At 38.9% G+C, this 22,435-nt stretch overlaps 2 protein-coding genes across 9 annotated transcripts in view; both read left to right on the top strand.

Annotated features, from left to right (window-relative positions):
• The first annotated feature begins 545 nt into the window (after positions 1 to 545).
• On the top strand, positions 546 to 4,743 carry myoz2b (myozenin 2b). 2 transcript variants are annotated; one of them, XM_086295660.1, is made up of 6 exons: positions 546 to 703; positions 1,674 to 1,790; positions 2,663 to 2,829; positions 3,156 to 3,249; positions 3,926 to 4,088; positions 4,171 to 4,743. In XM_086295660.1, exons 2-6 carry the CDS (start codon positions 1,709 to 1,711, stop codon positions 4,394 to 4,396), a joined length of 732 nt encoding a protein of 243 aa, XP_086151786.1. In that variant the 5' UTR covers positions 546 to 703; positions 1,674 to 1,708; the 3' UTR covers positions 4,397 to 4,743. The 2 variants fall into 2 exon arrangements, with proteins under 2 accessions (XP_086151786.1, XP_086151787.1); XM_086295661.1 differs by lacking the exon at positions 1,674 to 1,790 and having other exon boundaries at positions 549 to 703.
• A 3,356-nt stretch (positions 4,744 to 8,099) lies between these two features.
• usp53b (ubiquitin specific peptidase 53b) overlaps positions 8,100 to 22,435 on the top strand; it is a 36,201-nt gene continuing 21,865 nt past the window's right edge. For 3 of the 7 annotated variants that reach the window (XM_086295656.1, XM_086295653.1, XM_086295652.1), the window contains exons 1-11: positions 8,100 to 8,563; positions 9,525 to 9,714; positions 10,257 to 10,417; positions 10,526 to 10,618; positions 10,761 to 10,895; positions 11,210 to 11,323; positions 11,551 to 11,633; positions 14,796 to 14,901; positions 16,070 to 16,216; positions 16,517 to 16,666; positions 16,768 to 16,936. In XM_086295656.1, coding sequence (XP_086151782.1) covers positions 9,621 to 9,714; positions 10,257 to 10,417; positions 10,526 to 10,618; positions 10,761 to 10,895; positions 11,210 to 11,323; positions 11,551 to 11,633; positions 14,796 to 14,901; positions 16,070 to 16,216; positions 16,517 to 16,666; positions 16,768 to 16,936 — 1,252 coding nt within the window. In that variant the 5' untranslated portion in view covers positions 8,100 to 8,563; positions 9,525 to 9,620. The remainder of the gene's footprint in view (positions 8,564 to 9,524; positions 9,715 to 10,256; positions 10,418 to 10,525; positions 10,619 to 10,760; positions 10,896 to 11,209; positions 11,324 to 11,550; positions 11,634 to 14,795; positions 14,902 to 16,069; positions 16,217 to 16,516; positions 16,667 to 16,767; positions 16,937 to 22,435) is intronic. The other 4 variants (XM_086295655.1, XM_086295654.1, XM_086295651.1 and 1 more) reach the window with 2 other exon arrangements.

Here is a 22,435-nt window from a genome sequence, read left to right as displayed (position 1 = left end):
TCCATTTTTAGATTAGAATTTTCTGGCAATTATTTCATGGTTCAGGCTTTAAAGGGTTAAAATACTGAGTTGACAGGGTTTCAGCCTTATTCCTATTTTAAACTTCACAGACTTTGAAAAAGATTTAACGGTCAGAATATCTTCAGCACTGCAACAGCTTCAACTGCGAGGATAATGACTTTGATATAAAACCCTTCTTGGCAATACTCCATCACCCCTTTAACACCCCTCTCTTATCTGTTTATCATTATCCAGAGTCAGTAATTACACATAACAATAGTAACACAACTCAGTTTGGAGACAGAAGTGCGCACGCAACATTAACAGCTTCCCTAACATGAAGGCATGGTACCTCAGAGGTTATGTCAGCCCACAGAGACATGTCGAATATAAGGCGTCGAGAGACAGGAGAGGCACCAAACAAAATCTCACTGAGTGGGTGTGTGTGCTGTCCATCCTCCCCCCTCTCTCTATGATAGCGATCCTTGCCCCATGGTGTTTGAGATTGGTTTTGAGTGTTTGGCAGGTTAAATTTAGCCTATTGATGTAAGCTGCATTCCAGTCACAACAGACCCAGAGACACACTCACAGTTTGGCTTTAGTGTCCAGGAGTGTGAAGATCAGGGAAGATCAAACTACCTACTGTAGGTTGACCCCTGAGCCTCCGTGTCTCCTCTTCAAGGATACAGGACGACCATCACAGGTATGGACAAGCCTTATCAAGCTTATTTTGTGAATATGTGATGTATTTTTAATTATGCTCTAATAACGTTAACACAGCACTTCTTTTAAAATTTAAAAACAATTAAATTCGACACCATCTAACATTTATGTTTTCTAAATGGCTGCATGTGTGTTTAGGAGTTTATCAGAGCATTGGATATATTTTTGCATTGAGAATCCCATTGATCGTCTTTCTTTTTACTTTTAACATTTTTTTTAATACAGTTCTTCCAAAGTCAACGGCATAGGGCACAGCAGAGTTATTCAACATTTCAGAGTTTCAAAAAAGCATTTTTAGAGCTGTACCATCTTTGATCTCATTCTGAATTTAGCAACAAAGTAAACCTAAAAATAAACAAAACACCAGCTACAGAGAAAAATATTTTTGGTCTCATGCTTGAGCAGTTTTATTTGGCTCTGCAGGACAATGATTGTGTCCAGCTACGCATGCAAACTTAGGACACATATTCATCCTTGACCTTTACGCAGCATTAAAAGCGATGCCACTAATGTTAGCTCACATACTGAAAAACTGGTGCAGTGACCACCAGAGATTTAAGAATTGCGTGTATGGCACTAATGCATGTACAATGGAGCTTTATAGGTTATGCAATATGCTGCAATCTTTAAATGTGGCACCTTCAGAGTTTATTATAAAATGACATGAGCAGTATACTGTTCAAATCATCGATATGCAAACAGCAAATGGGACACAGACGTTAGAGACTCAAAAACTATACATGTCTCATGTCTGTGAATTTTATTATGTACCAAAACAGGAACAGAACGAACACTGAATGAATATATTTTGAGTTTTATTTAGAGATCTTTAAATACTCTCCATTTCATACATGGCCTTATATTTATAAACTCATCAACCTATGAGCAGAAAATAAAACTTTATGATTCTGGCAGAACAACTACATCCTGTGTCCTGTATGTGTTTCCAGTCCTCCTGAGTTCTTCTCATCTCGCCAAAGCCACAATGTCACAATTCTGTACAATGCCTGCTGGAGAGAGGAAGAAGTGTGCCACAGCTATATGCCGAGAGGTCCAGGGTACCAGCGGTATGATATTAGAGCTGAGGCTCGGCAGACAAAAACACAAGAGAAAATTCGTTGTTATCAGAGTTCAAAATGTCAAGGCTGCTCTCCAGCGACTACCATAAATCAGCTAATGGGATGATTTATACCTATGGTGGCTATGTTTTTGTCATTTCCAAAGGTCTATTTTTGGGTGGGTGTCAGGGAGGGAGGTTGTGAGGGCCAACTGCTGCTTGGGAAACGTGAAGGTCTGTGACAGCTGGGGTACATTCTGTCTGTACACGTGGATAACGGAGCATCACGTACAGCCAAAACGATTGTACAAGTACAAGTACAATGGGGACAATTTGTTTTCCATGGCAGAGCTCACAGAATTGAAATTATACATTTTGTGACTCATATAATGCTATCTTATGAGCTTGCCTAAACCTAGCCAGGCCGATAAACTGACATTACGTTGTGTATATTTATACTTTCTGTCCCACATTTTCACCTTTAAAACCAGTGCTGCAATGATCTCCTGGACGGGTTTATGGGAAAACAAGCCAGTGGCCACTGTTAATCCCATCCATTCCTACTTTAGTACACAAATGTCTGCAGGAATATGCATCTAACATAGATACAAACTAATATTGTTATTTATGTACTCATGAATGTAGTTTTTATTGTGGCATTGACATAAACCAGGAACCTTTGCCTGCACTCTCTCATTTATAGCAAAACATCAGTTATCAGTGAAAATTAAAATTCAAAGTTAAAACTTAAAGTACATACAGTAAAATACTGGAATATCAAAAAAAATATTGCCTCATCACTATTATGCAAAATGTAATGAATACATTAAACTACATAACAGACTGCTTTTTCCCCATCTTTTCAACTTTGTTGTTGGGCAGGTTACGTTATGGACCTTGGAAAGAAGCTCAGCACTCCTAAAGACATCATGTTGGAGGAGTTATCTCTGCTTTCCAACAGAGGTTCTCGGCTTTTCAAAATGCGCCAGAGAAGATCTGACAAATACACGTTTGAAAGTATTCAAAACGAAGCAAATGCGCTGCTCAGTGTAAGTCGACTTGTTTGTTTTACTTACTTTTTATTCATTATCTCTCTCTGAAGTTCCAGGATTTGGTTTAAAGAAAATCTGTAAAGGTGCCTGCACACATTTATCAGGATATTTGCTCTTAACAAAGAGTGTGGTAAGACATGGATGATAACAGAGACATGTGCCTCGTGCCTTTTACATCCTGCGGGCAAGTCTTCTGAGAGGCTGCTCAGGCACTTTGCTGTTAATGTGCGTGACACAAAAAGCAGCAATAGATGTTAGCAGTTCAACATGTAGCTACACAACTGATATTTTAACCCAATGATGCACTTTATTCTGTTTTGCAGAATGATATTTTGAACATGAATACACACTCTGTGGAAATAAAAGTGGAGCCGCCAGCCAATGGAAACATTGCTAATGCTGAAAAAAAAGATTCAGGTAATTATGCAGCTTAGTAAGTCAGGCTGTTCTTGTTTTATCCAACAGTGAATTAAATGAGGATCTAAATATGGTAATGCAAAAATAAATAAATAAATAAAACAATCATAATCAAAGATGTAGTTTTAAGATGGATTACTCTGTTTTACATTTGCTCCTCTGTACATGAGTCTGAAATTCAGCCGATAAGACTGCACAGTCAAATAAAAGCTACTGATTATGTAATGATGTCATAATAATAACAACTGCTATCATAGATTCATAACAGCTGGTCTTATCTTATGGCAACCGATTTCCAGAACAGGACAACAGCTTTATGGGCAGCTTTAAAAGCGTTATTTAATTGTATTATTTTGACAGCAGAGTCCTGTGCCTCCTCTAAAAACCCTTGAGCACAATATCATCTCATGTCGACACATTACATGATGAGCACACGCTTCAACTATGTGCTATTTTTAAGGCCTCAGATCATATTGATGGACAACTCAGTGTGCCTGTGTTAAGTGTTGTCTAAGCGCAGTATCTATTCATAAGCCTGTCCACTCTAAAACATAATGGCTCAAGAAAACAGCTCAGAGTTAACACGTAAAAGCAAAGCAGGCTGACGGATCATTCTGTTCAAACAATAACCCAGATTATGATCGCCCTTGACTGATTCTTCTTTCCTCCTTCACAGTAACGACTACTGAGAAGTTAAATCCCACAGCTACACACAAGTCATATCACTCCCCATGGGAGGAGGCCCTGCTCCGTGACCCTGACCTCGCTGAAACTCTCAAACTAAAAATGCCAGCAGCAGACCCACGGTCAGAGCTTCCTGAATACAAATGCTTCAACCGGTGAGAAAACTACGAGTCTGTTTTAATGAATTAGAGCTGAGCACAACAAAGACTGACAGTCATAAACTGATCTTAATTACAGGGTTGCCACTCCATTTGGTGGATTTGAGAAAGTTTCCAGAGGAATCACATTTAAACTACCTGAAGTGGACCTGAACCCCCCCAGATACCCAGAGCTCCAGGATGCGGGGTTGAAGAGACCCACCTTCAACAGGACAGCCCAAGGATGGATATCTGAGGGCACCCATCTGATTTTACCCACTATTACCCTGGAGCCCATCTCAGTGCCAGAGTCTGATGACCTGTAGATGATTTTATGCAAAATGATGCCAGCTTGGTGCTGCCTGTGACAAGAAAACAGCCAATTAGTAACATTTTTTAAGAGATTTTAATGGACAGAGAGGGTTTCATGTGTTTGACACCCTTTAAACTAGAATGTTTACTGCCTTTGAAGACATGTGTCAAAGAAAACAATGTAAATAGTAAATGGAATGTACCCCTATGTGTTCTGGAGTCTCTAGAGATACTGAAGTATATCTGCAAATTACAAAGATTGTGAAAAATGAATGAAGTGATGAATATAAATTGTAAATAAAAAAATATATATATTTATTGGTGGTGCAAGAAAAAAATGGCCATGCAACAAGTTATTTAGGTAATATTCATAATTCTTCTTGTTAGGTACACCTGTTCATTTGTTTTTTAACACAAATATCTAAATAGCCAATCACATGGCAGCGACTCTGCACACATGAGCATATAGACATGGTGAAGACGACCTGGTGAAGTTCAAACTGAGCAACAGAACGGGGAAGAGAGGTGACTTTGAACGTGACATGGTTATTGGTGCCATATGAGCTGGTCTGAGTATTTCAGAAACTGCCGATCTACTGAGATTTTCCCACACAACCATCTCTAGAGTTCACAGCGAACTGTCCAGAAATGAGAAGATATCCATCAGTTCTCTGGGAAAAATAACTTGTTGATGCCAGAGGTCAAGGGAGAATGGGCAGACTGCTTCAAGATGATAGGAAGCAACGATAACTCAAATAGTCACAAGTTGTCTGCTTCCACATGTGAATGGTAGGGTCAGAATTTGGTGTGAACACTATGAGGACCAGGGTTAGGATCAGGATGGTAATGGTGGGGGATTTGTTGTCATACTTTGGGTTCCTTAGTATCAGTTGAGCATTGTTTAAAGGCCAGAGTGAGTGTAAATTTAGATTTGTAAAAAAAAGAAAAAAAATCCACTAGGGAAACAATTATAAATCAACATTTATAAATAAACTGAGGTCTAAACTAAATTCATCCAAAAATTTCATCCAAAAAAAAGTACTGAGTGTATGTATAAAAATATTTAAGCTGTTCCCATATTTTTTCTGTGAATGTAACTATTGTATAAAAGTTACACTGTTCTTCTCTCTTACACACACACACACACACACACACACACACACACACACACACACACACACACACACACACACAGTTATTTCTACCGTGCCTGAAGGGAAAAAACCAAAACCACTAAAGGAAAAAATGTAATTGTTGTGTTTTATTGTTTCTCATCATAGAAAGTAGAGACAGAAGTTGTAACAGCATCGTTACATATACTGTACAAATACATATAGTAATACAATGAATCACTGTACAGGTGTTTGATACTGAGCTGAAGAATCAGACATGTACCATTATTCCTTATATTATATAATACTTATATAATTATATAATACTTAATTATAAAATATTCCTTATATTATATAATATCATTGTGTGCTATTAATTAATTTCAAAGTGGAAAAGAAACAGAAACAGACAGCTGCAAAATATATGGAAGAGAGCGAGGTGAGAAAACAAGAAGAAACGTCACACAAGAACTCCAGAGAAGGTCGAATAGTGTCTGCAGAATGATGTGCGAGCAGTTCATCACATCAGAAGCTTTTACTTACAGTGCTTAACAAATTTATTAGACCACTTCTTATAAAAAACAAGAAAATACAAATATTTTAGAAATCTATCAAAAACTTGTTTACAACTAAAAAATTGTGATTTCACATTTTCATGTCACTGGATTTTCATGAGAGCTCACACATTAATCAAAGATAACATTCAACCACTAAAATGTTTCTGTCCAGAAATGCAAGCAAATAACTGTGATTTGGCATCTTAATAACATAAGAAAAAAAGGGCTTTATATTATTATTTTTTCTTTTCTTTTGTAAAACAATTACATTGAAAATTAATGGATAACAACAGTAATTATTAAGAGACATAAAAATGTTTTTGGTAATTAGATTGGATGGTGGTCTAATGAATGTGTTAAAGCAAGTTTTGAAGTCTTGTTTCATTCCTGAAATGACACACGCTGTGCATGTTTTGTGTTTTAAATAAAAGTGATGTTTTGTTTTCATGGTTGAGCATGTATGTACATGTACAAACAAAACAAAAAGTGTTACACACGTGTAAGCATGCGTGACATTGATTATAAATTATAAATCTGGTCCAGCTGACCGGCCTTTATGTTTCTCAAAACCTGACTGTCACGGGAAAAAACTACAAGTATTGCAAAAACGCAACTCCCTCTAATAACCACTCATTGTGGTGGCAATGCTCCAGAGTTAAGAGCTGCAGGAAGGCTGGGTTATAACACCACATGCAGAAAACAGGAAAAGAAAGGAAAATAGGTTCATCCAACTCCAAAAATAACCTTAAGAACATTTAAGATGTGTTTGACAGCACATCTGAGCCGAAATCAGCAAACTAACATTCAGCAGGATAAATTTGAAGCCTATGTTGTTGGTTTTTTTTTTTTTTCAGATGTATTTATAAATAACACCTTTTCATGTCTCCCACGGGAGGTTTCAGTGCTAATGCTGGAAAAGACTAACAGCAGAATTTATTTCACTGGAAGAATACACATAATATCTTAAAGGTATTCTCAGATAAGATTGCACAACTCTATCTATATATCTGTTTAGGAGTATGGAGCTAAATATATTCAGGATCACATGTAAATAGTAGTAATGCCTGATTTGCGTCACAGCATCCAGGGTCAAACTTGAAGGTGTCGATTCTTACAGTGAGTGTTACAGTGAGTCACTGGGATAGTTCTGCGTGTGACTGCCAGCCACAGGACAAAGTGCCTGTTTAATATTCCTGAACAGATTTCATTCTTGGACTCAGGATCAACAAGGACTCCTCAGTGTAACAGCTCATAAACAGTGATTTACTTGTTTTTTCACAGGCTGGCACCACATGCTGTGGATACACAAGCGCACACACACAAACATGTATACACTCACATACACAAATGTAAATATTCAAAGTAGGAAAACAGCATGAGCACTTGGCAAGATTTTAAGTCAGTTTTTTTCTCCTTTAGTTTGCTTTATGGTTAAGCGCCAAAACTTTCTCCTGTGCAGGAAAGATGCACTGTAACCTATGTGGGAAAGACACAACCAATTAGTGGCACTTTTGCTGACTCCAGCTTACATGCACCATCAGTCTCTTTGAGTCTTCCTGTGTACACTTATAACCTGCTCAGCTGGGCAGTTTTTCCCCTGCTAGGCCCTCCATCTGCCCGGATTTTTTTTAGCGACTGCATGTGCTGTTTACTGCAGCATTACACTCACACAGATAGAGACTGTGGGTTTAAAATTTCTCCAAAGCCTCTTGACAAAATGTTCAATATTGGGCGCAGTTTTCTCCCCTAGCTTATATTTTATAAGAACGGGCACGGAGCCCTTTATCTGGCGTTGCTTGAAAAGACACTTGTGGAATATTTACGCATTTGGGATTTCACTTGGACTCCAAACAAAGACATAAAACGCAGCAAAGACATGCTACTCTTTTTTTTTAAAATTTATTTGAATGAGAGCCTGTGCTGCACAGCGCAGGCAGGGGTTAGTCCCCACAGTGCTGCATGATTATGAAACCAGTGCAGTCATGTGATGTCTTCTCTCATCATCATCATGACAAGTTGGAAGTCTGACCTTCCGCCAGCACACAGTTTGCCATGCAGGGATTGAAGATTGCAATACAGCAGCAGTGCACTTGAGGCTACACTAGGGGCGGAGTTTGACCTCTCAAGTCTCAAAACATCACTAATCCGCGTCGGACATTCTGGTACAGGCCATCATCGGCCCCGTTTTACAAAAAAAAAAAAAAAGGCGGGGGGACTAATTCCAGTGAAATAACACTGTCCTGCGTTGAGTGCGCTATCAAGCAGGGAAGCAGGGGCTCGGGCTGCCGCTCGTGTGCGTGTCGGAGGGGTTGGGAATGCTGCACAGAGAGTGCGTTACGTGGACCTATCTGCAGTAATTTCTGGGCAGTTTTATTTGCAGGATTCACCGACCAATCGTGGATTGTTTTTTTTTTTTTTTTTTTTTTTTTTTTTTTTTGCGTTGACAGCTGGACCGCTCTGCGCCTTCAGCGGAGAGGAGAGACAACTATCCGATATCCGACTCCTCTTTAAGGTGAGTGTAGAAGAGCGCTTGTTTTCCCACTGCATGAATGCAAGTTGCGGCATATTTATAATACAGTGGCAGACCGGGAGCTGCTCCCATATACAGTAAAATCTACAGCGTAAGGCTGTGTAACACTGGCAACGTGTCTCCTACTGTGGGAACGTCGAAGCTTTATTTATTTATTTATTTATTGGGGTGGTGGGTGTAGGGTCGGTAGGTTGTTATCGCAGGGAAACACAGGACCAAGGATCAGGTCAACAAATCCCGTTCAATAAAGGAGGATGTATGCCCTCTTCATGAACCCGACAGCAAAGATGGGCGCTTATGTACACGTATAGGCCTATACAGGCATCACATGGTGTCAGAGAGGGTTGCAATAAACACATGTGGCCACTGAAACGTTAGAATATATGATGACACTGTTGATGTTACCAACATTGACTTCAGGATGAAATTAATGTCCTGAAATCAACGTTGTTTCAGCATGTATTTCATATTGGCTATGTCACTTTTACAATAGCATTTACCAATAATATACTATTTAAAATAATAACTTATTCGCCTGTGTATAGACATGCAAATGAGGGATCTTGCACAAGTCACGATTCATTTATTTGTGTTTTGATTTTTTTTATGCATGTATGGATGTAGCTTTAAAATTAAATGTTATGTCTTTTTAAAATGTACAACCACGGAGTTATTTACTACTTTCCTTCTGTAGCCATTCATTGTAATTTCATACTATATTCATAAGAAATTAAGCTATTCCAGAGACATGAAAGGAGTAAAGTCGGATCATATAAGTAAGATACAAGAAAGTGTCTTTGGATTGTTGTTTATTTTATCTTATATCTGTATTTTATTTCGTGTTTAAGATTAAAAACAATCATAGTTTTTGAGAATTCCATAATAAAATATTTTCTCAGTATTTAAAATATTACACCTTTTTCCCCCCCTCCTCGGTCCTCAGACTTTGTCCAGTAGCATTCAATGTTGGGCAGCACATGGCTGAGGCTGCCTTGTGGCTGACAATGCTTTCCACAAACCGCTCAGGAGGTGCGTGGGGATGAAATGGTTGGAGCCCATGGCCAGACCAACTCACTATCTCCCTCATCCCAACATGTCCAACTGCAGCAAGTCTCCCCCCAACTCTGGAGAAGGTAGTTCACAGGATTCATCTGGCGTCTGACCAAATCAGTCATTTGCATTAGTGATGTAATGAACACTGTATCCAAGATCAACAGAATTTTCAAGCAGGGCCTCCATTACAGTATGCAATAAATATTATTGCTATAGGTATACTGGAGTTTAGCTGCAACTGCATTTAAATGGACAGAAATCTGGGTGGTGGTGTGTTTTGAGTTGACACTAGTTGTTTCTTTTTCAAAGTTTCATTTATAACACCACCACCAAAAAATACAATAAAATAAAATATCTATTATAATATACTATATTTAAACCTACTGAGCACCAACTGTAAGTACATGGGACAAAGGCAGATGAACAAAGTATAAGGAGATAAGAATGTGTATGGTGCTAAATTGATCTAGTATTTTGTTAATTACTGATTACCTATTAAAAAGTATGGCTTAGAGTTGCATCATTACTTGGTAATAAGAACAAAAAGTAAGTCAAAAGTTGATTTGTGTAGAGAGAATAACTTTGGGAAGTTCTAATTTAAAAAGTTATTCTTTTCCTTTAGCTGCAGGCAATAATTCCATGGCATGGGTGAAGATGTTCAAAAAACCTGGAGGAGGCCTGAAGAAATCCTACCAGCCTGGGAGCATGCTGTCCCTCGCACTCACCAAAGGCCTGCTGAATGAGCCCGGCCAGAATAGCTGCTTCTTAAACAGCGCTGTTCAGGTGTGCACCATGTTTTAAATAGGTTTAGATTTCTGGGTAACTCTAACACTCTTTTTTAGATTATGTCCTTGTGTGAACACATGTGTGTGGTTGATTGGACCCCCACAGGTGCTTTGGCAGCTGGACATTTTCAGGAGAAGTCTGAGGCAGCTCTCAGGTCACTTTTGTCTCGGTGATGCCTGCATTTTTTGCGCTTTAAAGGTACATTTAGTGTTAATTCATTAAGTCATTCTTCTTTTTTTAAAATTAGTTTTGTCCAGGATTAAATTCTTGTCTGATCATACATGCAATATCTGCATCGCAAACTAATAATTAATTATGCAACTAATTATGTCTTTTTCAGAGTATATTCAGCCAGTTTCAGCAGAGCAGAGAGCGGGTGCTTCCCTCCGACAGCTTGCGTAACGCCCTTGCTGAAACTTTTAAGGATGAGCAACGCTTCCAGCTTGGGCTGATGGATGATGCTGCTGAGTGCTTTGTATGTTGACACCGTGCCTTTTGCTTTACAATCAAAAATAATCTTCAGCTCGCCTTTCCACACTAACTGAGTGTTACAGAGTATTACTGTGTTACTGAAGAAAAGAAAGAAGAAATAGGAACATTAAAAGACTGCACAAATGTTGGTAAATGATCACCATAGTTACGTTTTTGAGGAGTATTAAATACACGCTTACGTGAAGTGTTACTCAGTGGTTCTCATTTACTGCGTCAACTTTTGTGTTTACAATTACGCACCTGTGCTGTGTTCTTTGTTTTGATCGTTGCCTCTGTATCTCCTCTCACACATAATAGGAGAACATCTTGGAGCGAATTCATTTACACATAGTTTCAGACACGGCGACTGATTCATGCTCATCCAAATCCTGCATCACCCATCAGAAGTTTGCAATGATGCTTTATGAACAAGTGAGTAATCTTGTAAAAAACCACTATGTGTTATTAAAAAAAAAAACTACACAATAGCGTTGTCTTGTGCAAAAGAAGGGCATAATTTTAAGTTGGTCAGTTTTTTCAATTAATAAATTGAAATAATAAAAAGAGTCATATAGCTGGTTGCTTGTTAGAAATATGCATCTAACACGCTAGACTGTAAACTTGAAACAGTAGAATAATGCACAGACTTTGTTTTGCAGTTCGTGTGTCGCTGTTGTGGTGCATCTTCAGACCCACACCCATTCACAGAATTAGTACATTATGTCTCCACTACTGCTTTATGGTAAGTACTCGATTGATAAAAAATATTGATATTGGTTGATTAAAAATTAAAAAAATCAGGCCAAAGCAGTAAACCCAATTTAAATGTCAAAATACTACCAATGCTAAAATAACTATGGTGGTTACTAGTTTTAATCAAGTCATCACATTACAAATCCAAGGCTGGTTATTATCAGCAGGTCTATTGTGGTTTATTGTAGTCACAATTTTTAGTTCAAATATGTGCAAGATTGTTTCTGACTTTTTTCACCTGCACCTGACAAAAAAGAAATTCCAGCGTATTATTATCCTTCAGTGGGCTGGTTTCAGTCATTATGCAAATGTACTGGTTATAAGATTGTGGAAACCTGCAGTCAGCTGAGACTGAAGAAGTCACTTGGATGAGTGACAAAACGTTTCTCCCACAAAACGCTATGTCCAGATGAACAGAATCAACTTTTGGAGATCCAGCGTATTATCTCTAAATTGAAACGTATTTTTTTTCATATGTTTTCAATATTTTGAATTAGTGAGTCTCAGACCTAACCATAATTTCAAATTATTAAGTTGAAATTTAAAGACAATAACCAAAAAGTTTGACTTTGACAGCCAAAAAGAAGCATTTCAGTGGCAGAAACAAACTTCCATCAATTTTTCACACAATCTTAATGATGTGAGAAATCAATAATAGTGTCTTTGCTAGAGTTGGATGTCTCAAAACTGGTCTTGAGACCGGTCTCGAGACCACTTTAACGTGGTCTTGGACTGGTCTTGTCTTGGTCTTGACGTACTTTGGTCTCGGTCTTGTGTTGGTCTCTCGGGAGATTTGGAGTCAACAGTATCCATGACACACAACGTAACGTTTGATAACGTGTCACGCGCAAAAGTATCAGCTCTAAGAGCCGTGCTTAGAGAGTGCTTTGTAGTGAATCAGAAGAGTCGACTCCCATTGAGCAAGAGCCGGCTCCTCACTTAATTTCCTTTCGCTGCTCAGCTCTCACACAGTGGCTCAGCTATGCTCCAAGACTAGACTAGACTAGACTTGGCTGTAGCTCAGGTGGCAGAGCAGGTCAGCCACTAATCAGAAGGTCGGTGGTTCGATCCCAGGCTGCCTCCTGGCTGCATGCCAAATATCCTTGGGCAAGATACTAACCACATGTTTGCCTACTGGTGGTGGTCAGAGGGCCCGATGGCGCCAGTGTCCGGCAACCTCGCCTCTGTCAGTGCGCCCCAGGGCAGCTGTGGCTACAATGTAGCTTGCCATTGCCTGTGTGTGAATGGGTGAATGACTGAATGTAGTGTAAAGCGCTTTGGGGTCCTTAGGGACTGAGTAAAGCGCTATACAAATGCAGGCCATTTACCATTTGGATTCATTTATTTCCAAGCTAGCGTTATTAAATTGAAATTAATAGATTATAAATGTTTTTGTGCTTTTAAATCATTATGGAACAAAACGTGATGGATAGAAGACATATAGCAATAAAGGTTGAACAGCTTTGCTCACTCATATTGCCACATTAATTTTAAAAGATAGTGAGGTGAAAAGCTGAACGGCTTAAAATTGTTATTTATTAAAGTAATAGTTGTTTAGAAAATGAATTTGCTTCTTTTCCACCAATGGGGGAATAAGTGCATAAAAACGTATAGATATCGACATCTGCATTAACTTGATATTAGCTAAATTTCAAACATTGCCCAAGAATTTTTACAATCAGTTTATCCCTGTTTGAAATTTTCTGTGTTAATCTTTTTGTTTCTTAAGAACCCCAAAATGGATGCTAAATAACACCCTGCTAATTATATACACCTAGTGAATGAATATATACACCTAGTGGCCACAACTCTAATGCTGGCCACTACAAACTGTTGTACCATAAAGATAAAAAATGTTTAGTAGTGACTGATCTTGTCTAAAATCAGTACTAATATACTAATGATAACAAAACTGAATATGTCTTGATCCATATTTGCTTTACTCACTTTCAGAGGTTGGTGAAGCTCCCATTTCAACAACATTAAATATTAAACAGTTATCATAACTGTTAACTTAACCAACGTACACATTAATGTTAGCTGTTTAACTATTAGCAATCCCCCAATAACCACTAAGGCAGCAGCTAGCGGCTGTGGTTAAAGATAAAACAGCAATATTCATGTGGGAGCGAGGAAGCGAACCTTATCAGTCCTGCCTATGTTTATTATTAATAGGCAACCTTAATTATCAGGATAACACTAAAAACGAATTTGACAAAAAATCACAATTTGAAACTGAGAGAAGTCTACATCAGTTACATAGAAACATTGGCAGCCTACCTTACAAAGCCCCCCTGATCAGCAGTATATAGTGCCGTCACCTGAAGCACAGCACTACTTCAGACAATTTAAAAATATGTTTTTTCCTTTTTTGCACTACCAACGAAAGTCTTAAAATATCTGTAATTTTTATCCTCATATATTTTTGTCCTGTTTCAGACAACCTAAGAATAGTGTTGTCATTGATTAATTTTGTATTTCTTTTTAATGGTAAAAAAGTGGTATCCAGTATTTTGCTGGCTATTGCTATGAAGTTTGAAATTCCAATATCGTAACGACCTCAACATTTTCCAGTCCAGTCCAGTGTCACCTACTATGGTTGCTATTGTGATTTCCTTTGTATATTTAACCTTCACTTTGTGTGTTAAAAAACAAAACACCTTCATAAACAGTTTAATGGAAAGATATTTTTACATTCTCTTTCTACTCTATGTAAGTATGAGATGTGTGTACATTCATGCAGGATTTGTGAATTTTTGAATTGTTTGCAGAGTCAATTACTCTTTCAGAGATGTATTAGATGCTTTGTTACCTGCTAAATAATTGCACAGTTTGCACAGTTTTTTAATGGAAAAGTGTTTTTATATTTCTTTAAAGGTGTCCAGCGGGGATTTTTAGCTGTAGTCTGTTATTATTATTGGATTTTATCAGTAGGTGTTTCCTGGGCTTTGCACACTCTACCTTACAAAGACAAAAAATAATAAAAATGCACAACCTCAATAATAAATAGCATAAATTATTATTATTATCTGCTTAAATTTATATCAGATTTATTGTTTGGATCATATTTTCTGATTCACACTTTTTTTTAATGTTACACATCGAATGGGAACAAAATATTAGTTGATGCATTTTCTGTTTTTGCACCCAGCCAACAGGTTGATCGCATGTTGGGGAAGAGCGAGCGGCTAAGGTCAGACATGTTTGGAGAGTTGCTGCAGGCAGCAAACAACACAGGTGACCTCCGAAGCTGCCCGGTATGTTCCATATTTGCTGTCACTTTTCCTTTTCCTCTGGTAATATTTCTTAGAAAATCGGTGGCTCACTACCTTTTCCCTGTTTTGCTATTTAGTAAGAACATCTGTCTGAATTTAACCTTTAGCAAATGCTGATTTGTTTGACGCAGCTATAAATGAATAATTTAGGCATTCAGTTTAACAGTTAGTATGATACTTTAAAATGGACACAAAAATGACTGTTGCAACTGTGCAGAGTACACTCTGTGCTTTCTGCTGCGACACTGCACTTGAAGCGACCGGAAGGAGACGATGCCAGACTAGTGTTAGGATATAAATAGCGGTAAGGGCTTATCCACTGTTTTTCTCTCATCTGTATTTGCTACCGCTGTCTTCTTTTCAGTGTGCATCAGTTAAGGCACAGTGCTGTGTTCCCTTAAACCCGTACTCTTCCCATGCTCTCTGGCTGCTTTATGCCTTTGCAATATTCTGATGATGATATTTAAGTCACTTTAATTTCCTTTCAGTTTATTTCATCTTTTTGTTTATACCTCAAAAAGACACAACCTATGACTCTGACATTTGGGGAAATTTGCTTAAAAGAAGTTAGTAAGAAAAGTTCACGTTTGCTTTTTTTTAATCTGTGTTTCCAACAGTGAGATTGGTTCAGTGAGAGTTATATAAGCAGAACAGCTAGCCTCAATCAAATTGTAAAACAATTCAAAACTTTCAACCACATTGTAAGTGTTTTATTTACACACGGTCATTTCATTGTTTTATTGTGCGTCTTGTTTATTCATTGTTGTCTTGTTTATTTAATGCCTTTATTACTTTGAGTGAAGAACTTTGCCATTTTCCTTACCAGTGTCTGCTTCTTTGTTTTTATTGGTTGTTGTTTTAAAGTATTTTGCAAATTCGGTAAAGTGTTTTATAAACAACTTTATCACTAAAAAACTAATTACAAAACATCCAACAGAGTGGGTTTTTCTCAGAGTTAGAAAAGACAGCATATTTGCCTAAACTAGTAGCCCATTAGAAAGGCACATTTCCCATTACTGCATAACTTAAAGGCAAACATAATTTTTTTTTTCAAATAGAAAGATTATATAGTTTTACTGGACTTTACTGGACAATTAAAAATTGCTATGCCCAGTTGTTTTTATCCTTAAATGCATTATTTGTTATGCAGAGTAACTGTGGTCAGAGCATCAAGATCCGTCGCGTCCTAATGAACTGTCCAGAGATTGTGACGATTGGATTTGTATGGGACGCCGAGCAGTCTGATCTTACAGATGATGTTATTAAGTCCCTTAGCCCCCGTTTGAACCTGTGTGGGGTAAGACCAAGTGAAAGGCTGAATTGAGTCACCAGTAACCTGATAACAAATGGAATTCCATTAGATTATTATAGATAAAAAACATTGTACTTTTTGCACTTTTGTCCAGTGTGTTAAAAGACTTGTTACAAATGTACATATCGAAAGATATTTGTCAATTTTATCATTTAATATCATATATATGAAGGTCAGCATGCTGTAATCTTTAAACTGGCCACGGAAGTCACACAAATAACTGATATTTTCATAGGATTTAGAATCTGGCACAAAACCATCAAACTTCAATTTGATCTCTTTCAGCTTTTCAACCGAGTCACTGATGAAAATGCTAAACGGAGTGAGCTACATCTGGTGGGGATGATCTGTTTTGCGAGTAAACATTACTCAGCTTTTGCCTATCACACCAAATCTTCAAAGTGGATGTTTTTCGACGATGCTACTGTGAAAGAGGTTAGGATGTCTGCCATTAATCCGCCTTACCCCTTTTCAAAAGTGTATTACCTACTACTGTGTTACATGCTCTAACTCAGTTATTTTCACCTTTTTTTCAGATTGGGTCCAAATGGAAAGATGTTGCTTCTAAATGTATTAGAGGACATTTCCAGCCGCTTCTTTTATTTTACACCAACCCCGAGGGCAGTCCTGTATCTAATGAAGATGCACCAAGGCAGACCACCATGTGTCCCCGCTACAAAGCCCAAGTAAACGGTGACATGAACGGTAAGACAGCCTTCCACTTATTATAACTTCTCAAAAAACAAAACAAAACACCCAGCTCACTCCTGCAGGCGGTTTATGCTTCAAGCTCGGGTCCTCTACCAGAGGCCTGGGAGCTTGAGGGTCCTGCGCAGTATCTTAGCTGTTCCCAGGACTGTGCTCTTCTGGACAGAGATCTCCGATGTTGTTCCCGGGATCTGCTGGAGCCACTCGCCTAGCTTGGGAGTCACCGCACCTAGTGCTCCGATTACCACGGGGATCACCGTTACCTTCACCCTCCACATCTTCTCGAGCTCTTCTCTGAGCCCTTGGTATTTCTCCAGCTTCTCGTGTTCCTTCTTCCTGATATTGCTGTCATTCGGAACCGCTACATCGATCACTACGGCCGTCTTCTTCTGTTTGTCTACCACCACTATGTCCGGTTGGTTAGCCACCACCATTTTGTCCGTCTGTATCTGGAAGTCCCACAAGATCTTAGCTCGGTCATTCTCCACCACCCTTGGGGGCATCTCCCATTTTGACCTCGGGACTTCCAGGCCATACTCGGCACAGATGTTCCTGTACACTATGCCGGTCACTTGGTTATGGCGTTCCATGTATGCCTTGCCTGCTAGCATCTTGCACCCTGATGTTATATGGTGGATTGTCTCTGGGGCATCTTTACACAGCCTGCACCTGGGGTCTTGCTTGGTGTGATAGACTCCAGCCTCAATGGATCTTGTACTCAGAGCTTGTTCTTGTGCTGCCATGATTAGTGCCTCTGTGCTGTCTTTCAGTCCAGCTTTGTCCAGCCACTGGTAGGATTTCTGGATATCAGCCACCTTCTCTATCTGCCGGTGGTACATACCGTGCAGGGGCCTGTCCTTCCATGATGGTTCCTCGTCTCCCTCCTCTTTCTTGGGTTTTTGCTGCCTGAGGTATTCACTGAGCACTCAGTCAGTTGGGGCCATCATAAGCTGATCTACAATACGGCAGCAGTGATCAGTGAGATGCTTGTCTATAAGTTGAACAGCCACAAGGAGCAGTACCCTCCATGGAGAAGGAGGCTAGAGGGCAAGATCAAAGTAGTACGGAGGGAGGTTAGCCAACTAACTGAGTTGGAGAAAGGTGCGACAAAGAAGGTGCATAAAAAATACAGCAAGCTGTCCATACCTGAGGCCTTGGAAACTGCCAAGCAAAGACTCACAGCCTTGGCCAGCCGCTTGAGGAGGTACACCAGAGAGATAGAAGGCAGGAGAATAAACCAGCTTTTCTCCACAGAACCAGCAAAGGTGTACTCTCAGTGGCAAGGGAACAATAAGAGAACAGCACCACCAAGGCTGGAGACGGAGCAATACTGGAAGAGCATATGGGAGAAGGACGCAACCCATAACGGCAATGCTCAGTGGCTAGTGGATCTGAGGGCAGACCATAGCAACCTCCCTGAACAGGGTCCAGTAACCATCACAGTGGCAGACATCCAAGCAAGGGTCTCTAGTATGAAGAGTTGGACCAGGCCACAACATGGTTCACGCCTACTGGCTGAAGAAGCTGACTGCACTCCACGAGCGTCTGGCAGCACAAATGAACCAGCTGCTAGTTGACGAGAGAGAATGGCTAACCGAAGGTCGGACGGTCCTGATCCCCAAGGACCCCAAGAAGGGACCGGTCCCCTCCAACTACCGACCAATAACCTGCCTCAGTACTACATGGAAGCTCCTGTCAGGCATCATATCGGCTAAGATGAACAGGCACATGGGTCAATACATGAGCGGGACACAGAAAGGAATTGGCAAGAATACCAGAGGCGCAAAACAGTTACAAGTACCTGGGGATCCCGCAGGCGAATGGGAACCATGAAGAGGCAGCTAGGAAAGCTGCAACCACCAAGTACCTGCAGAGGGTCAGGCAAGTCCTGTGGAGTCAGCTGAACTGTAAGAACAAGATCCGGGCTATCAACACGTACGCCCTCCCCGTTATCAGGTACCCAGCTGGTATAATAAGTTGGCCAAAGGAGGAGATAGAAGCCACTGACATAAAGACAAGAAAGCTCCTTACCATGTATGGAGGGTTTCACCCCAAGTCCAGCACCCTGAGGCTGTACACTAAGCGGAAGGAAGGGGGCCGGGGACTGGTGAGTGTCAGCACCACAGTCCAGGATGAGACAAAAGATAACTTCTCATATATATATATATATATATACGTATATTTAATATATACACACATATATATAAAGGCGATAATCCACAATATATATCAGGTGTGATGTCTTTTTACTGTGAACTATATTTTCCCACTCTAAACATGTTCAACTCTGCCTCAGAAATGCTTGTATTTATGGTTTGAATAGTATAGACCTACTTTCTGTTCATTCCTTCATTTTTCTACATCAAGATCGTTTGGTTATACATTAATGCCAAAAATCAGTTATCCTGCATTTACTAACTTGAGAAAGTAAATAATGTATTAATGATTATTGGATTGTTGGCAAATACTGTCAATAAATCCATGAGATTAAATAATGGCCTACCCCGAGTCAGATTAGGGATAATCTACAGTTAAGTCCTGATTACTACCTGTAATTATTCAAAGCATTAAATGTTTATGTTTTACTTCCTCAAGTGCAAAACTGCTGTTTACATAAAAAGACAAATAAAAGAAAATTCACAGTGAGCAGCACTTCTGTGGGACAAATTGCCCTGTTGATATCAGAGGTCAGAGGACTGTTTCAAGCTAACAGGAAGACATTAGTCGATGAAATAATCACAAATTTCATCCAAGGCAGAAAAGTATCTAAAAATCTAAGAACAGGAGCTCAAGGGTTCAGTTTGCGCAGGCTCACCAAAATTGGACATTTTGCCTGATCTAACGAGTCTTGATTTTGGCTGCAACATTCAGATGGTAGGCTCAGAATTTGATGTAAATGACATGAAAGCAGTGAACCATCATTGTGGTGGTGTAATAGTGTAGGGGATATTATGTGGCACACTTTTTGGACCCCTTAGCACCAAATGTACCCATCACTGTACCCATCCTCTTATGGCTACCTCCGCTACATTCCATGTCCCAAAGCTCAAATCACTGAAAACTGGCTTCTTGAACAGTAAATTAAGTTCACTATACTCAAATGGCCTCCACAGTCACCAGATCTCAATCTAGTAAAGCACAGGAGATTCATGATAAATGACCATAAAACTTTTTGTGACTTCAGATTGGACATACAAACTTTCCAAAAAGGAATGGTGGTTTTACTGAAACACTAGTGTGAAAAGAATGAGGTAATATTAGGCAGCTAATATCTGGATGAGTCTTAACTTATTCTTCACACTATAAAATGGGGTATGTGAAATTTCACACATGTGCGCACACATTCACAAACTCAAATGTTCTCTCATATAGCATAGAGTGAAGTTAATTCCCACTCACACAGGAGACAACAATTCATGGCTCTGACTTCTGATTGTGTAAAGATGCCTCCATATCAACTCTATCTGATTAATGTAATAAGTGCCTAATACATGCTGTGGAGTGGGATGCACAGTTTTTTTTGTATAAACAAGAGGAGAAAGAATAGAAAAATTGTGGGATCCTGACACTTGATGTGATCTGTGTATATTTTAGCATCTTGTATTTTATCAGTGATATTCAAATGCCAGTGTGAGGCTATTTTTTTAAAGTAAGGTAACACATATGTAACTCTATAATAGTGGACCCTGGATTATTTAAAAAAAAAAAACAATGATTCATGTTATTACATTTACAAATGCCTTAACTACGGTAACTGCAGTAGCTTGCTAACAGACAGCTAACATTAGCGTTCTAAAAGCTACCTGGACATACAGCAAGGAGTAAAATAATCCTCTGACATAGTAATACATAATAATTTTAGCCAGCTAAAGGAATTTTGTTTCTTTGAATTTTGCTTTAGTTACATAATGTTGGGCTCAGTGTTCTTTTCAGAGTAAGATGCAGTGTGCTCTCTCTGTTAGCTTAGATTAAAAAAGTACTGTGTGTTTTTTACTGTGTGCGTATGATTTATCTAAGCAAACCTTACACTTACACAATGAGTTTTGTGCAACAATAGGGTTTAGTGTCCACCAGGCTGCAATCACAGAGATTATCCTTGGCTTGTCCGGGAACTTAAAGTGAAATGAAGCTGCGACATAAGAGAGCATGATAGGGATCAGAATGCTGATCCATTCCAATTTGTCTAGTAATTTCTTTTCCAAAAAGCCCAGTCTGTTTCAGCATTTGAATTGTCTTTCTGAAAGTATCATCAGGTAAAATTTAACAGTATGACAATAGTATGACAGTGGTGATTTCAGTCAATCACAAATTACAGTTATGGTTTCCGTCAGGGTGATGCCGTTAAACCTCAGGCGGAAAGATTGTCCTCTATGTGCTGGCTTGAACTTGACATGAGGATGATGCCTCTGTTGCACGCAGATTACCACCCACGCCTTGCTCCCTAATCCCCGCTCCTGTGGCCAAACGCACTCATGCCCCTGCTCCACAGTTCTCACTCCTCCCCTGGACATTTCTGACATTTGCCTCCATTAATTTCTAAGCTTGGGGTTTTGGCAATGGCACCTTTCCTGTTTAGATGGATTGTTTTGCATTAATGTGGAGCCCAGATACTTTGGCATGGGACAGGATTTTTGTTTTTATGACATTCAAAGTAAGTCGTTGATGCATTTGCTTCACACTCAGATGGCTCAGTTTTTTATTTATTATCCTTTCATTGAATGTAATCATATTTTGCCTGTTGTCCTGTTAATTTGATGTGCAGTTTTTAGGAGTGAGTTTTCAGTCCTGTACAGTACTTTATGCTCATTCAAACTAAAGCAGCAAACCAAGAAATGTTTTGTGGTTTAATGCTTTCGTTACAAATTTGCTCTATCATTTCAAGACACAAGATAAAATTTGCTTTATTAAATTAAACAGCACTTTGCTGCATATACTGTTTAGTATGCTTGGAACAGTCGATGTCCTTCAATGCCAACATTGGGCTGCATGAACAGTATATGACAGTTTACTCACTGCTCTTACTCACCACTTTTGTAACATCCAGCTTTGCATACACACAGCATTATGCAATATTTCACCTCATGTTTCAGATAATCCTCACAATATTTCCTTCACTGCCATATAAATATTTGTAGTGTAATAATTGTATTATGTTTTAATGTAGATCTTATAATAAAAGGCAAGGCAAGGCAAGTTTATTTGTATAGCACTATTCAACAACAAGGTGGTTCAAAGTGCTTTACAGAGACATTAGAAACAAAAACAAATAAAAAGCATGATTTAAAATTGATTAAAACAAGCAAGCAAACAAACAAACAAACTAAATAACAAACAAACAAACAAACAAAACAGTATGTAAAATCAAAACAGATAAAATCAGAGCAATAGATAAAATCAGTAGTTAAAATGTAAGTTTTGAAGTTTAAGCTTAAAAGTGTGGATTTGGTGCTTTATTCAAATGCAGCTGAGAATAGGTGAGTCTTCAACCTGGATTTA

Source organism: Aulonocara sp. 'chitande type north' Nkhata Bay, linkage group LG6 (assembly GCF_057382095.1).
Source record: "Aulonocara sp. 'chitande type north' Nkhata Bay isolate Kocher_YH1m ecotype deep benthic linkage group LG6, A_spYH_male_GT1.1, whole genome shotgun sequence".
Classification (NCBI taxonomy): domain Eukaryota; kingdom Metazoa; phylum Chordata; class Actinopteri; order Cichliformes; family Cichlidae; genus Aulonocara; species Aulonocara sp. 'chitande type north' Nkhata Bay.
The sequence above is the reverse complement of the archived record's forward strand: the minus strand, read 5'-3'. Positions and strand labels throughout refer to the sequence as shown.